This window comes from Nuphar pumila, chromosome 8, assembly GCF_984573655.1.
Source record: "Nuphar pumila chromosome 8, dmNupPumi1.hap1.1, whole genome shotgun sequence".
Classification (NCBI taxonomy): domain Eukaryota; kingdom Viridiplantae; phylum Streptophyta; class Magnoliopsida; order Nymphaeales; family Nymphaeaceae; genus Nuphar; species Nuphar pumila.
In genome coordinates, this window is record NC_143256.1 from 119,924,000 (window position 1) to 119,941,711 (window position 17,712).

A 17,712-nucleotide genomic window follows, 5' to 3' on the forward strand; every position below is an offset into this window, starting at 1 on the left:
CATTGTAGGGTTTAGGGCTTTAGGTGACCAGAGTCGGACTGCCACCCACGCTCCGACCCCACCCTCCCTTGCTTCTCTCTCTACAATTTGGTTTCATTCACACCACCACCCTCTCTCTCTCTTGCCAGTTGCCACCCTCTTTCCCCCCCTCTTGCACGCAGATCATTCCTCTCCCTTTTGCCCACAAAATCTCTCTTCCTTTTTACTTCTTCTCAGCTCAACAACAAAGACCCAAAACCTTCTCCTCATAAATTATTGTACATAAACAAAATACACCACCCAAAGATTCCTACACCTCCTCCCCATGATCACTTTTTGCTACCCATGTTAGATTCCAGCCATTTCCAACCAAGCCCTATTTTTTTCTAGGGTTTCTTCAATCATTGATGGCCACCCCTCCGGTGCTCTTGCTATAAAGAAATCACCAACCAAACATCCATCTCTTTATTGAATTCGTTCGTTTTTACTCGGTTCTGAGAGGGATCCCCATCCATGGCTGGTCACCAGCAATTCACGGGCTCGTTCTCCGGCTCGAGCCCCGCTCCCCAATTCGTTAATTCCCCGTTTGGGGACACCACCTACACCAAGGTGTTCGTCGGCGGCCTGGCGTGGGAGACGCAGAGCGAGGCTTTGGGCATGCACTTCGAGCAGTACGGAGAGATCCTCGAAGCCGTCGTGATCACCGATAAGAACACCGGCCGATCGAAAGGCTACGGTTTCGTGAGTTGCTCTGTTTCTTTCCTAGCTTTGATCTTCTTGTTCCCTTTTTTGAATTGTTGATCGTAGGTTGGACTGCTGGAGCTCTTCTTTGATGGGTTTAACTCGATTCCTGATTTGGGCTTCTCTTGTTTCGACTTTGTGGGTTATTTTCTATGGAGGGTTTAGGTGACTTTCCGAGATCCTGAATCTGCAAGAAAGGCGTGCATTGATCCGAGCCCTGTTATTGATGGTAGGAGGGCCAATTGTAACTTGGCATCCCTTGGCCGTCCTCGGCCGGCTCCACCTTATGGTGAGTTGATATGCCTTCTAGAGGAAGATGTCATTCTGTTTTTTGGTTTTGTTATTCAGAACTTTGTGTTAGATGAGGAAGCAACTCTTAGTGTTTGCAGGATTCATGCTATTCTTCTTGTTTTCTATGCCTGGCTGTTGTAGGAAAATTTTGGTGATCGTTTTATGAGTTAAAGTATACATTAATTTTGTCCTCTTGGGATTTGACGATTTGCATGATCATATGTAATGTTCACTTTATTGCACATATCACATTATGGTTTATATGCATTGGCGCAAAATTTTGATTTGTTATAGTTGGTTTCATGTTTCACCTTATCCTAGGAATCTTGTTAGTTGGGGCTAAATGGAAGAGAAACATGAGCAGATACACATGTACGGTGCATAGAGATCTGTTTATTTGAGTATATTTCACCAAAGGGTACAAGCACTTCTTTCTATCAGAAAGAGTTGTTTCCAACGAGAAATTGGTCCTCGGAAAAGACTTGTATTGGTGATGTCCATTATAGTGGGCTAATTAGAAATGATGTGTTTGTTGTTGCTATTGATATTAGCGGTTGGCATACTGAAGAAGCTTTAAGCACCTTCCATTATTACTAATTCTGTTGGAAATCTGATTTTTAAGGGGGACAGGAAATGATTTTTTTTAGATATATCATATTAATTTAACTTCTTCATGTATGTGTCAATAAGAGGCTTACTCTGCCATAAGAAAAAGAAAAACTTATTGGGAAGGGGGTCAAAGAGGTCACTAATGATTCCAGATATAATGTGCTGGATACGGTTGTCATGTTGCAGTTTTCAACTGACATTCTCAACTTCGACTTGAAGAATTTGCAGGCTGTGTGGTATGGATCTGATGTGTGCTGGGAGTAAGTATCCATGAAGTACATCACCTGGAGGTGTATGTAACGTGTAAAAGTGGTGAGGATTATGCTTTTATGATGAAAATCTAGAACAATTTCTATGCAAATCATCTCATGTTGTAACTGAGGTCAGTTCCTTTAATTTCTAGGCAGTGTGCTTGATTGTTCTTGGTATCAAATAACAACAGGTACGAATTTCATGTTTTTATATGAGGGGTGTCCGGTTTCAAATGCAGTGACAAAATTGACTGCATGTTAGATGAGAACATTGAGAAGTAAAAGTGGTTGACATTCGATGAGGGTCATCTAAGGTGCAAATCTCACTTTATCATTTCCATGCCTAAAAATCTCTTATCAATCACTCTTGGAACAAAGAATGAGAGGGTTAGAATGTTAATAGTTTTAAATTATTTTAAGATTTCTTTAGGGATGTATCTTCAGTCTATAACCAAGAAATGGAGGCAAATAGAGTCAAAGTATTCTGTATGTTTCAACTGAACCATCATTTGCTTGGATCAGAGCTCTGACCAGTCTATTTGTTCAAGGAATCTGAGATCAGACAGGCAGTAACCATAGGGTTGATATGCAAGCGTTGAGAGCTATAGGATCTCTGACATGATCAACACCATGTCCCTAACTACATCAGTTTCTTTTTATGATATTGATTATTTATTTTATAGTTGTGTTTTTCTTTTCAAATCTGTCAGTGATTACATATATTTTCATCTTAGATTTATTATTTAATGCTATTGATCATAGTGATTTAAAATTGTTCAAGAATTTGCACTTAGGATGATATTCATGCTTTATTGCTTTAGATTAAGAATGTATACATGATTGTATGCACATTAACCTATATATATGTATATATGGATGCATGTATGCATATTACAATAATGCACACATGTATCCTTGTGTCCTAGTTTTAAAACTCTGTGTAGTACCAGATGTGTCCTGTACGTGTATCCATGTCTGTGTGACATAGTCTCCAGGCTGAATTTCAATTTATAGTGCTTTTATCTTCTCTTAGTGAATGAACAGCTTCATGATAACCGACCTTATCCTCTAGAATTCAGTCATGAAGTATCTTGATTGATATTGGAACCTCTGGGAAGATGGGGGACTTTGGCTGCAGTGCTCCATTATATTTGCTATCCAGGAGAGAAATTAGCCTAAAACTTTGAATACTAGTGGAAACCAATCCTTGGGATCAAGAATAAGAATTCTGTCACACTCCAATGACATTGCCCTGTGGGAATGAGACTCATGAAGTATTGATAAGATGTATTATTTGCAAACATCCCAATGCCTTGAAGAGACAAACTGGAAACCAGTCCTGAACTAGGCTTTGTCCTTTTCTAGACTTCACAATTCACATAGTTTTCTGGTTTATTCATCTGAAAAAAGGAGATTCAGGGAGGGCTGTTGAATGAGGAATGCAAGTTTTCTCAAGGAAACGAGAATCTTTTTTCAAGATGAGCAGTGGTAACATTAGATTATGATTTGTGTAAATAGTTCAACTGCTTCTATCTTTGTAGAAGTCAATTTTATGTTCCTCGTTAATGCTATAAAATAAAAAAAACACATTCTTTTGATCTTGCCACTATCCTTATTCTCTGTCCCTTTCTTGTAGGATTGCTTCAATGGAGATATGTTGCTGTCGTTTTGCTGAAAGCTTGCAGAGCTTTGAGTTATAACATGTTTTAACTCAAAACTTGGCATTCTTTCAATATTTTATCTCCACTGTTCCTTTTCTATGTCCCTTGCTTGTGGTACTGCTTCAATGGAGATATGTTGCTGTGGTTTTGCTGAAAGCTTGTGGAGTTTTGAGTTAAAACGTTTGTCACATGCTCACTCTGACATCATGATGTTTGTTACTCATATCTACAGTATTGACATTGTGAGATTTTGACATAGATGTTCTTGATGCCATTGAGAGACATACTACTGTTCACTGGATGTTTCCGAAAGAAGCTTGACTTATTGAAAATTTAAAAGCTGATGATGTGTGTTGTGTATTTCTGTTTCTGTGTGAGAAAGATGTTAAATCCATTCATTTCATTGGAGGATGACAGGTTCATCAATCATTTTTTCCCCCTTCACAAGTATTAGAAATAACACCTAAATATATTGACACACCAAAGATATTGCAATAATATAAAAAATATAGGAAAAGTCTTGGGAATAAGTCAGGAAGTCATTGTGATATTTTTCTAATTCTAATTTGAATGATTTATTTAATTCATTCACAGATTTCTTTTATAATATTGATACCCTTCTTCTCATTGTTGTTTCCTGGAAAAAACTAATAAAAGTTAATTTACTTGATTTTTGACTAAATTTCCCTTTTCTGGGAATTTTCCTTATACTTTCTCAAGATTGATGGAAAACCTTATAATATCATGAGAAATTGCCTTGCCTAGATATTCTGTGACTGATACTGGTGACCGCATGCATGCACACACACACACACACACAACACATATACATCATCATCATCATAAGCCTTATATCCAACTTTGTGGGGTCAACGCCACACACACACATGCATGTGAACATATACACACACCAAACCTTGCATCAAGGCAGTATAAGTGGATACAGGTGAAATTTCTAGATTCCAGTATTGAGAATTCTAAATTCCAGTAGCAAATATTTAAACATAGCTTCGTGTTAGTGTCAGTTTGTGTTATCTCCATTGTACCTTTAATATTATTATGTTGTTATGGATGTCTTGCTGTTCTAGTTACTATTATCCATGTAATGTTAATGTTGGTGTTGATATTAATGTTAATATTGATATTATAATTATTATTATATTATTACTAAATCTAATTCCAGGAGATCTATATAACATAAAGGTGCCCGTGTTTGCCCTCTCATAGGACGTTTGCGGTCAGGTGGTCCTTATCCTGGAACTGTCCAAGGTGCTCGGGTTGCATTTGTTCGTAGTCCAACATATCACCAACCAGTTTCTTATGGGTATCAACAGGGATACACATATCCTTCCTATGGGTGGGTTTGCCCCCATTAAAACCGAGTTTGATTAGCGTTGTCATTCTCTCACTATAACAATTTGTATATAATAGTCTCAGCATGCAATGGGGTTTCTGTGCAGGTACACGTCATATGGACCCGGTCCCGAATATGTTTATGGACAGGTTGAAAACTCCTATTTAAATGTTACAACTTGGCTTGTTTGAAGAATAGTGTGAACATAGTAGTTTTCTGAACTAGCTTGTATGACAAAAAACTATCTTTTCATGATCAATTTGCAGAATGTTTATGGTCCTTATGTGGGGCATCCATATGTTCAGATATATGGGACGCCTGGCACATTTAATGCACCTGTTTACCCCTTCACACAGTTGGCTCAACCAGTCCCTGGCGGACATGGTTATGCTACAGTTCAAGGATATGCAGTTCCCAGCCATCAAATCATACAACTGAGTGCTCCAAATGTCAATGGAGTAACTACGTCACCTGTACCAGCAATTCCAGCACCATTTCCTGCAGGTATGTGATTTTATCAGTTGTATTGTTTTTATTTGTTCCATAGCATCTTGTTTTTTCTATTATGGATATTCTGTCAGATGAAGAGGTCAAATCAGTGGAACCTGACATCTTTGAGTTCCAGGTGTAGCGGCACAGCCACAATTTTTTATTCCCGCACATTCTCCCCAATTTACTCAAGGTACCAGTGGTTCAGATCAGACAGCAGGTTGAAAGGGCTATGGAGATGAACTCAACATATTGAGGTAGCTATACAAGATGATCTTTTTTTTGCTTAAGAATCTCTGGACACCTAGTTGTAGGATTATGTCTAGAGTCTGAACATAATCATTGGACATAATTATCGCAGATTTCCTTGGATTGCAGCAGGACTAAGAACAGCAGTACTGCTACTTGAGTGGCGGGCTTCAAATCTAGCCTTGCAAGTTATCATCTTTGCATTCTAAAGGTGAGTAAAGCTATCTGTGTTCTTGTAATAATTGCAATGTAGTATTTCTAGGCTATAACATGTTCATGTACATTTTCATCCTTATACCACTAAGCCAGGTATTCTTGACTTAGTGAATTCTTTAAACTCAAGAAGTCATGGTTTAACTTTAAATGATCAATTATCATGAACTTTAAAAGTATTGGAGAATCCAACATTCTTGATGTTTATCATTAAACTGTATCAAATAGCCTAAGAAGACTTGGATGAAGATGATAGGAAAGGATATGAATGAAATGAAGAGGGGCGGAAGCACCAATAACGCAAGCCACTCCTTGAGAGTGATCACAAGAGCTAAGAACACAAACACTAAAAGTGTATACAAAAGAACACACTAAAGGAAAAATGACTTAAAGTCATAAGTTGGATATTATTGAAGAAAGAGAGAAGAGGGTAAAAAACCCAATACCATTACAAGGGAAAGCCTCCTCTATTTATAGAGGAGGAGGCCTAGAGGAAGGGACCACAAGGGGGCTCCCTTCTAGTCGTTGGGAGCCCCAACGGTCATGAATATGACCGTTGGGGCCCCAACGACAAGAAGGGTCGGGCCCCTTGTGGTCTTACAAAAAGTAAAATAAAAAAGAAAAGTAAAAAGAAAAAGAAAAGTAAAAAGAAAAAGAAAAAGAAGATGGGGGAGTTTACATGGGGATTTACCAAAATACCCCTATTGGGTATTTGGAGAGAAAAGAAGAAAAAAGAAATACGTATATAATATATATACGTATATATATATATACTTATATATATACGTATGTATATATATAAGTATATGTATATATATATATATATTATAGATACATAATTTAACATGCCCCCTCAAACTTTACGGGGAGAAAACCGAAAGCTTGCTAAGAAGAAACATAAATCGTGGAGTCGGGAGCGCTTTGGTGAAGAAGTCAGCCAATTGTTATTCTGAAGTGACATATGATAATGTGATAGTTCCTCTGAGGTATTCGTCTCGAACATAATGGCAATCCATTTCAATATGCTTGGTCCTCTCGTGAAAAGTATGATTGCTTGCAATGTATATCGCACTTTTGTTATCACAGTAGAGTTTAGTGGGAGAGGAAATGAGGACGCCCATGTCACCAATGAGACTTCTGAGCCATACGATTTTCATAGTTGTCATTGCCATGACCCGATATTCAGCTTCAGTGGATGATAGTGAGACCTTCTGTTGCTTCTTGCATCTCCACGAAATGAGAGATTCACCTAAAAAAATGCAAAGACCAGTAGTTGAGATACGATCATTGGGATTTCCTTCCCAGTCAGCATCAGCAAAAGCAGTTAATTCAAGAGATGAGGAAGAGGATAAGAAGAGTCCCTTGGAAATGGTATTTTTGATGTATCGCACAATTCTCATTACAAGCCGCCATATGAACTGTAGTAGGTGTATGCTGAAACTGGCTTGCAGCATGAACCACATGAGCTATATCTGGACGGGTGATGGATAAATAGGTGAGAGATCCAATTAATTGACGGTAGGGAGTTGGATCCTCAAGAAGAACACCATCCTCAAGTCTTAGTTTTGCATTGATGACTTCGGGAGTCTCAACTTTCTTTTCATCGGATATTCCTGACTTGGTACAAATGTCTGCAGCTAATTTCATTTGAGATAGGATGTATCCTCGCGAGGAGTAAGCCACTTAAATTCCTAAAAAATATCTCAAAAATCGAAGGTCAGACATATCAAAAGTTTCTTTTAACATAGACTTCACATCATTTATCCCCTTTTTGTCACTCCCAGTAATGATCATATCATCAACATACAACAAAAGAATAACGATGGAGTCACCTGTCTTCTTAACAAAAAGCGCAGTGTCATCATAGCAAGAAGTAAATCCTAAAATGATCAAAACATTACTAAACTTATCATACCAAGATTTAGGAGCTTGCTTAAATCCATATAAGGCTTTTTTCAATTTTAAAATTTTACCATTTAAATTCATATCGAGGCTTGAAAATGCTTGGGAGAGAAAGGTTTAGAATGGTTGACAAATCTTTTTAACAAGATTTGGCGGACAAATAAGATGCCTAATGAGTGGAGGAAGAGTACTTTAGTGCCTCTATATAAGAATAAGGGTGATATACAAGAAAACTCATGAGTCATACTATGAAACTTTGGGAGAGGGTGATTGAGTCTAGGTTGAGGAAGGTTGTCATGATATCGGAAAATCAATTTGGTTTTATGCCTGGAAGATGAACTATGGAAGCTATACATCTTCTTAGACAACTTATTGAGAGAAATAGAGAGAGGAACAAAGATTTGCATATGGTTTTTATTGATTTGGAGAAAGCATACGATAGAGTACCTAGGGACGTTCTCTGGTGGACAATGATGAAGAAAGGTGTTTCTCTCAAGTACATTAGTATAATTAAGGATATGTATGAAGGAGTAGTAACCAATGTCCGCACTTGTGGAGGGATGACAACCAATTTTCCTATAACGGTTGGGTTACATCAAGGATCTGCTTTAAGCCATTTCCTATTTGCTATAGTGATGGATGAGCTTACAAGATCAATTCAAGAAAATGTGCCGTGGTGTATGTTGATTGCTGATGATATTGTTTTGATTGATCAGTCTAGAGCTGGGGTTAATGCTAAGTTAGAATTATGGAGACAGACATTGGAAGCAAGAGGTTTTAAGATGAGTAAGATTAAGATAAAATACATGGAATGTCGGTTTAGTAAGCAACGAAGTAGTGATGGGAGTGTAGTGAAGCTTGGTGAGCAAGAAATACCGGTGGATGATTGTTTCAAATATTTGAGATCTATCATTCAAAATTATGGAGAAATTGATGGAGATGTAAATCATAGGATAATGGTTGGGCGGATGAAATGGAAAAGTGCAACTGGAGTATTGTGCGATCGTAGAATGCCATTGCGGTTGAAGGGAAAGTTTTATAGGACGACTATTAGGCCCGCTTTACTATATGGTACAGAATGTTGGGCTGCCAAGAGACATCATATTCAAAAAATGAGTGTAGCTGAGCTGCGTATGCTGAGATGGATGTGTGGAAATACAATAAAAGATAAGATTCAAAACGATGAGATACGTAAGAAGGTAGGAGTTGCACCCATTGAAAATAAGATGAGAGAGAATCGTTTACGGTAGTTTGGACATATTCGGCGAAGGCCTAATGATGCTCCAGTTAGAAGGATAGAGAAATGGGAAAATATATTAGTTAAAAGAGGTCGGGGTAGGCCTAGGAAGACATGGATGGAGGTGATATGAAAGGATATGAATGCTTTGAACCTCACCGAGGACATGGCATTGGATAAAAATGATTGGAAGAGAAGGATTCATGTGGAAGACCCAGAATGATTTTCTTTTTTGGTTCATATCGCCGACCCCAATTGTTTTGGGATGAAGGCGTAGTTGTTGTTGTTGTTGTACCATTTAAATTCATACCCGGAGGTGGTTCCATATAGACTTCTTCATTTAAATTTTCATTTAAAAAGGCATTTTTGACATCAAGTTGAAAAATTAGCCATTTTTTAATAGAGGCTATTGCAATAAGAGCTCGAACACTAGTCATTCGAGCAACTGGGGCAAACGTTTCATCATAATCTACCCCATACTCTTGGGCATATCCTTTGGCCACAAGCCTAACCTTATATCTTTCTAATGAGCCATCACTCTTAGTTTTTACTTTGAAAACCCATCTACATCCAATGGGTTTCTTGTCATTGGGTGGATCAATGATCTCCTAAGTTTGTGCCTTTTTAAGTGCATTAAGTTCCAGTTCCATTGCTTCATTCCAATGAGCATATTGTTTAGCATCATTAAAATGAGATGGTTCATGAAATGAGTGAAGAGCTAGAAGACATGCCCAAAAATTTGGAGAAAAAGAATCATAAGATACAAATCTATTTGGTATTTTAGAAATACGGTTTGATCTTCTTAGGGAGGATTCTTCAATCGACTCATTTTGAGAAAATCTTTCAAGGGCACAAGGTGGATTACTTTCATTTCTTTCTAGAATAGACTTGTGTTTGTCTTGGTACATTTTCTTCTAAACTTTGGTCATCATTTGAAGGTTCTAAATGATCCTCTACGAGAGATTCACTAGATTCAACATGACTATCTATGATGTTTTCTTGAGGTAACAAGTCAAATAAAAAGGAATAATCAATATCTTCATTTGGATTATGCCAAAAACCACTTTCTTCTTCTAAGAATATGACATCTTTTGAGATATAAAGTTTGTTTTTGAGTATGTCAAAACATTGATAACCTTTTTGTTTTTCGCCATATCCTAAGAAAATACATTCAATTGCCCTAGGAGATAGTTTATCATTTTTATGAGTTAGAACAAAGCATTTACATCCGAAAATTCTTAGTCTTTTGTAATCGGGAGACATATTGGTAAGTTTTTCAAATGGAGAAAGATTTCTCAAAGAAGATGAAGGGATTCTATTGATAAGATATGTGGAGGTTAGAACCACTTCGGCTTAAAAGGATTTTGGAATATTCTTTGAAATTAATAAAGTTCTTGTGGTTTCTATTATGTGTCTATGCTTTCTTTCCGCAAGACCATTTTGTTGCGGAGTGTTTGGGCAAAAACGTTGATGGCAAATTCCATTTTCTTTCAAATATGTTTGAAATTCATTGGACATGTATTCGCCTCCCGAATCAGATCTAAGAATTGATAGATTTCCTAAAAATTGATTTTTAACCATTCCATGGAATTCTTTAAAAAAGGAGAAAACTTCGGATTTGCGACTTAAGAAGTAAACCCATGTAAATCGAGTGAAGTCATCAATAAAGACCACATAGTACGAAAATCCTCCTTTGGATAAAATAGGGGAAGGTCCCCATACATCGGAATGCACAAGTTCAAAGGGTCGAGTGGTAAAATAATTTCTTTGAGGAAATGGAATAACTTTAGACTTCCCAAAAATGCAATCTTTACAAGTCATGTGTTGATCTTTACAAGTATTGTTCAAAAAAGGAAAAAACGACATCTTTACAAAATTTGGATGACCAAGTCTCTCATGCCAAATTTCAATACTTTTGTCATTTATAAGATTGCAAAATGAGTTTGATGGAAGAGTCAAAAAGTCCATGAAATAAAGATCACCCCTTCTATGGCCTTGCCCAATCAACTTCCCTGACTGAAGATCCTGCACGGTGCAATCTTTAGGTGAGAAGGAGACTTAGCATCCATGATCGGTGATTTGGGAAACGGAAAAAAGATTTAGATTGATTTTTGGAACGACTCATTTTAGGAACGAAAAAGTTTTGAGAATTTTTAAAATCAAGTGTTCCAATACTTTCAATTTTTAAAGACGTCCCATCGGCCGTTGAAACATAAGAAGATATGAGTTCGAAAAAAACATTAGAAAGAGAGGTTTTATTAGATGTCATATGAAAAGAAGCACTGAAGTCTAGTATCCACATACCTGGAGGTGATGATGAGTAGGAGATCGCGACTCCGAATGTTGAAGACGAAAAAGACTTGAGAAGATGTTGGAGAACTTCGGAGATATGATTAAGAGTTTCTTTGATATCTCCTTCTTTGGCACTTTCTTCTTCCTTCTTTGAAAAATTTTCTCCAACCGCGGCCACTTTTCCCTTAAGCTTTGGGCAAACCGGTCTAATGTGTCCTGGTTCATTACAATAGTGACAAATCACTCCCTTTCTATTATTTTTGTTAAAGTGGGGAGGTCTATTTGCTTTTACATTTGATCCGGGCCTAGTAACGGCCAAAACTTCATCACTTTTAATACTTAGGCCAAGTCGAGTTTCCTCTTGGCAAACTTCGGCAAGGGCATCCTCAATGGGTAAGACTTTACTTCTATGGAGAAGGGATGCCCTAACTTGTTCAAATTCCGGTCGAAGACCATAGAGAAATTGGAAGAAATGCTCCTTTTCAATTTGTTCTCTTCTTAACTCAATATCTTCCGGAGCCACCCATTTGGGCTCAAGAAGAGCAAGCTCATCCCAAAGAGGGGTTAAAGAGCTAAAATAGTTAAGGACACTCATATCCGCTTGTCTAGAGGAACGAATTTTTTCTTGACAAAAAAATTGTCTAGCAAGATCCTTTTGGGTATACATACCCTTAAGAAAGAACCATGCCTCATTGGCTCTTCTAAATTTAGCAATGTTGGCACAATTTTTGAGGTCCACATTATTCTTAAACCATGCCAAAATTTTAGCATGGTTACTTTCCCAATCCTCAATTTTGGATTGATGATCATTGATAGCTTTGATGCGCTCATCGCCATCTAAAGCTTTTTCAACCCCATTTTCAATTTTAGTGAGAACAAGAGAGGGTTCGGGAGTAGTTCCCATGACAAAACCCCAAAGTTTCTTACCTCTTAGATGATTTTCCATAGCGGATGCCCACATGAGGTAATTGGATCCATTGAGCTTAAAAGAAAGCTCAACTTTAGAATCACGTTTCATAGGTACCGAATAGTTATTCCTTTCTTCAAAAGCTTGAGAGGCACACATCCCAAGATAAAAAAGAGAAGCCCGATCGCCAACCTTGCTCTGATACCATGAAATGAAAAGGGGCGGAAGCACCAATAACGCAAGCCACTCCTTGAGAGTGATCACAAGGGCCAAGAACACAAACACTAAAAGTGTATACAAAAGAACACACTAAAGGAAAAATGACTTAAAGTCATAAGTTGGATATTGTTGAAGAAAGAGAGAAGAGGGTAAAAAACCCAATACCATTACAAGGGAAAGCCTCCTCTATTTATAGAGGAGGAGGCCTAGAGGAAGGGACCACAAGGGGGCTCCTTTCTAGTCGTTGGGAGCCCCAACGGTCATAAATATGACCGTTGGGGCCCCAACGACAAGAAGGGTGGGGCCCCTTGTGGTCTTACAAAAAGTAAAATAAAAAAGAAAAAAGAAAAGTAAAAAGAAAAAGAAAAAGAAGATGGGGGAGTTTACATGGAGATTTACCAAAATACCCCTATTGGGTATTTGGAGAGAAAAGAAGAAAAAAGGAATACGTATATAATATATATATTATATATATACATAATTTAACAATGAATGCTTTGAACCTCACCGAGGACATGGCATTGGATAGAAATGATTGGAGGAGAAGGTTTCATGCGGAAGACCCAGAATGATTTTATTTTTTGGTTCATATCGCCGACCCCAATTGTTTTGCGATGAAGGTGTAGTTGTTGTTGTTGTTGTTTGTTGTTTGTATCAAATAGCAGGTATGCAGTTTTCTGAAGATTGTTGTTTGGTGTCACATCATATAAATTTTCATGCTAGTAGTATCCTCATGATTTGCTCTCATTTAAAACCTGTGAGTCTAAGAATCAGGTTAATAAATTTTGTCCAAGAGTAGCTTTGACATTCAATCTAGTTAGAGCAATTGGTTAGTGGTTTTTCTATTTTATCCTATGTTCTTTATAGAGCACCTGTAGGGTGAAGCCATGCTCTTCTCTTACCTTTTCATTATATAGTTTTACTGAGCATTTGCTAGTGGCATGATATCTGGAGATATTTTTGTTAATGTCTCTCACCTATTTCATTGTTTTCAGGTAAAAGATAACTTCTAAGAAACTTTTCAAGTGTACTTTTTTCCATGTGGAAGCCCTTTGGTTCAACCTCATGTTTCTATATGTTCTTTTCACTTGTCTCAGCTTGCATTGAAATTTTTGTCTTTGTTTTTGAAATCATTGTTTGAATTTTGATTATAAGATTGATGGCACATGATATCTGGCATGTTCTTAACTTCCAGTCACCATAAAAAGAATCTAGCCCATACTGGTCCAGGCAATTGTTTTTTGACTAGCGAAATACTAGGAATGGATTTTGAGCCCTGACTCGAGTTAGATGGGTTGGTTATGTGGGGGTTATGGTTCCTATTGTAAATTGTATATGGAAACTGTTTAGTTGGGGGGAAAACCAAACAAATAAAAGAAGCTGAGAAAGAGAAAGCACTTCATGCCCTACTTTCTGATGCATATGGATAAACCCAAGAATGCTGGTGGTGTTGCTTTTCAAGTCCCTCATTGACTTGTGCATGAAACTGATGGATTTTGCATTCCATTCCATTATATCAAATGGATTAGCATTTTTGAATGATTAATTGGAGGTAAAAGATGATAAAGGGCTTTTGTGCCAATGATGTCCAAAATTTGGAACTTTTTGTCAGATTTGAAGTGAAATCAGCAAAAGCGATGAGATGAAGATGTTGGTAATTATGTTGTGTTGGACAATGTATTTTACATATTCCTTATTAGCTTATAAGTTTTGCCTGGAGTTCTCAAAGTTATGATAAGCGATGTCTAGTGAGAAGATTTTTCTTGGTGCTAGAACTTGCTATTATCCTAGGATGGCACAGTGAGCCGAGAACCATAATAGGCTGCAACAAATCAATGTTGAAACACCCCTTGCTTGGAGCTGGGGTTAGCTCCCTAAACAGACACCATTCAACTAGATAATTTTGGTTTGCATTGTAGCGAATGCACAAGGAGGGAAAAGTTGGTTTGTTCTGCTCTCTTTAACAAATTGGACCTCATATGTTAAATGTCAGGATTCACATTCCTCCAAGCTTCAAGTATGCTTCTTCCAGTCTACTATATTTTAGCCTTGGAGATCAGATGTCCTTTATGTTTCATTCATCTTATATTCATAGTGACATACATTACAATATTTGTAACAATTTCATGATAAAAACATTATTTTGGCAGAAGTTAAAAATGCTGATTAAATCATGATATTTTTAAAATATGGTGATTTTATCCTATTTAAAAAAACATGGTGCTTTTAATATTTAATTGAATATATAGTGATTCTATCATGTTATATCTGTTTTATTAGCAAAGTCTCAAAAAACTTGTTTGATTTTTTACATAGTTTTTGTTTTTATTCTTATTTTGAATTTTAAACTTGTTATTTTTTGCCTATTCTAAATACCTCTTGAGCTTACAAATCGCCATTCTGACTTTTGTCACTATGCTTCTATCAACTTCTTTTTTTCTAAAAGCCCTCTCTCTCAATTCACAATTCCATGATGTTCTTTGGCTGCTGCTATCTATTCTGCAAATCATGACAGCTTTTTGTCCCCAAGGAATTTCATAAAATGCAGGTATTATTTCAGGGAGGTGGCAAATTTTAAGTAGACTTAAGGTCTAGGTTTTTTCATATACAATATCACGTAGGCCAAGAAATGTAGAAAGTCAATATGTCATGTTAGCTACTCTCAGTAACTGAAAATTTACATTTGTTTTCAATTTTCACTGCAGGTCATCCATAGTTGTCAGGTCACCAGGAGATTAAGAGTCCAGTTTGGCTGCTGTCTGTCACATTCACTTTGATTGTCGGGGCTGAGTCAATGCACAGAATCAAACATGTTAGCATGCTGTTAGTGTCTGTAATCCTGACCCACGGTGCTCTAGATCCAGTGTCGAGTTGAAGGGGGTGGCCTCTGTCAATTTCAAGTTGGTCATCTTAAAGGAATACCATAACTACAGTCATATATACAGAAAATAAACCTTATTTTTATCTTGTAACTCTAGATTGTTTGTACAGTCAGTGGAGTTTCTCAGCAGGTTTCTCTGTCATTGCCGTGAGATGCTGCTGTATATTCATCTCATGGTAGGTAATTGTTGATAGAAGTGTAGTCTAATAATTGTCCGTCACCTTTTGGTTTGTTGTGTGGGGTAATTTTGTTGTCATTAATGTTAAATCCAACTGTTCTAATAAGTAAAGTAGTGGTGCATGGTGTAGATTCGCTTGCCGTTTTGGGAATCTACTGGGTCAAAATGTGCAATTGTAGCATTTCTTGGTTCTCCAACTACAGGGCTGGGAAACAAAGATGAGGGGTGCTCATGTTTGGCTCATAAGAGCTCATTTGAACTTGTGAAAATAGGCTCAGCATAGAGTTTAGATGGCTAAAGTGTTTGGTTTGCAAGCGATGAGTTTAGGGTTCAAATCCTATTGCTTAAAACAATTTATTTATTTTGTAAATTAAGCAGTTTGAGTTTGACTCAGTAGGTTTAGAGTCTAATTTCTATCATTTTTAAATTTAAAAAATGTATTTTTTTGGTTGACAAGCCAACTTGAGCTCATCAAGTTTAACTCTGGCTCACCATTGGCTCGAGCTTGGCTCAGCTTGACACAAGACAGCTGATCATTGTTCATTCGGCTCATTTACCAGCCCTATCTAGTTTCTTAGATGATTCATGGACAGTCATTGACTGGTTTAATTGCTTGAATACCAATCTGCATCTTAAGTCCAGATTTGACCCAATCTTGATCAATACATAAAAAAATGAAAAACATGTAAAAATATATAAAAAACATGATAAATAAATTTGTTACATATTTAAAAACGTGATGTTTTGAATTTCTTGTGATTTTCACGTTATGTACGTTTTTGTTGTAATATATTCTACTTGTTTTGGCTCGTTGGAAGATTCATGAGCTTGCATAGAAACCGAAATGCACAAAATGATGAAATGATGGAGAAATGACATACAGATTCTCTTGTCACCTTATGACCGTTGTCTACGGCTGCTGCTACTACTACTCGTCTTAAACTGGTATTAAAAAAAAAGTTTGAGAAACCACCATTTTAGCTGGTGATATCAAGTTTTTTTTCCTGCTTAAATAAGTTTTTACCTTTTTGGTTTGAGAAAATTGTGTGGGTGTGTTTTATTGGGGTTGATTAGTTCAGTTTGTTCTACCTATTCTAATTGAATCCAGCCCTGTACCAACTTAAACCAAGTCTGATTGAACATTGCAAGGGTGGTCCAATATTTGGTCCAGGTCCACACCTGACATGGGTCCAACTAAAGTCTGATCCAGGCATTCTTAGGGATGAAATAGGTCGGTGACAACCTGACATGCCAGCATCAACTACAGCTGGATCAAGAAGTTCTACTTCTACTACTACTACTACTAGTAGTAGTAGTAGTAACAGTAACAATACAAACAACAACAGCGCCTTCATCCCAAAACAGTAACAGTAACAGTAACAACAACGATACATTATTCATTAAAGTTGAAACAAAAGTGGTTCAGTGAAAATATAGCTGTTTTTTATAAAAGAATAAAATAGTTAAATTATCACAGTTTTTTGCTATAAGTTGCGGTTATAACCTGTTTTTCAGGAAAGTTTGCAACAATTAAATTTTTATGTTGGAAATGCATTTTCATTTTGATAATAATTTTTTATTATTTTAAATGCTTAATATAAAAAACCTAACTAAAATACCTAATAAATTTTAAAATTTCATCACTTGAAAGTTGAAAACAATAACATTTCATCTCTGTATTTTGCAAGGGAATAGAGTAAAGGCTATTTTTCACGTGCAAAGGCTAATGCATAATTAAAAGCTTCATTAAAAGGAAAGAAAAAGATGGTAATGCAGAATAACACTGATTTTTTGTAGGGGAATCTTGTTAAATTGTGATATTGGCTCGTCTTTAAAATTTTTATAGTTTGCGGATTTACTAATTGACACTAAGATGGTGAATTTTTTTATATGATGCAATATGCTTATACAGATGCAAACGGTTAATGGGTCAGGTCATGCTTGACCCTATGCCGTATTTGACCCACGCAAAATGGGTCTCAAGATAAGATTCCTGGATTCTGACCCGAGTATATATGGTCTTAGGTCACATATTCTTTTTTTTTTTAGTGAAGTGAAATAGGCGAGAAACTACAGTTTCTTTCAAGTGAATTAGGTTTTGATTGTGGAAAAAACCTCATTGATCGAGAAGCGAACCAGCATCACTCACTGCACATTCAGAGAAAATCTAATGAGCGTGCCTGAGTACTTTCGGGCCACAGAAAATCGCTACGCATACAGCGATTTTCTGTGTTTTACACTAAATCACTGCACATGTAG

General features: G+C 36.9%; 1 protein-coding gene across 1 annotated transcript; it reads left to right on the forward strand.

Annotated features, from left to right (window-relative positions):
* The first annotated feature begins 120 nt into the window (after positions 1 to 120).
* LOC149830424 (uncharacterized) lies at positions 121 to 15,559 on the forward strand. The gene is made up of 8 exons (XM_090016508.1): positions 121 to 720; positions 886 to 1,009; positions 4,760 to 4,889; positions 4,993 to 5,035; positions 5,153 to 5,390; positions 5,512 to 5,632; positions 5,737 to 5,835; positions 15,100 to 15,559. Exons 1-6 carry the CDS (start codon positions 493 to 495, stop codon positions 5,598 to 5,600), a joined length of 852 nt encoding a protein of 283 aa, XP_089872634.1. The 5' UTR covers positions 121 to 492; the 3' UTR covers positions 5,601 to 5,632; positions 5,737 to 5,835; positions 15,100 to 15,559.
* The last annotated feature ends 2,153 nt before the right edge of the window (positions 15,560 to 17,712 follow it).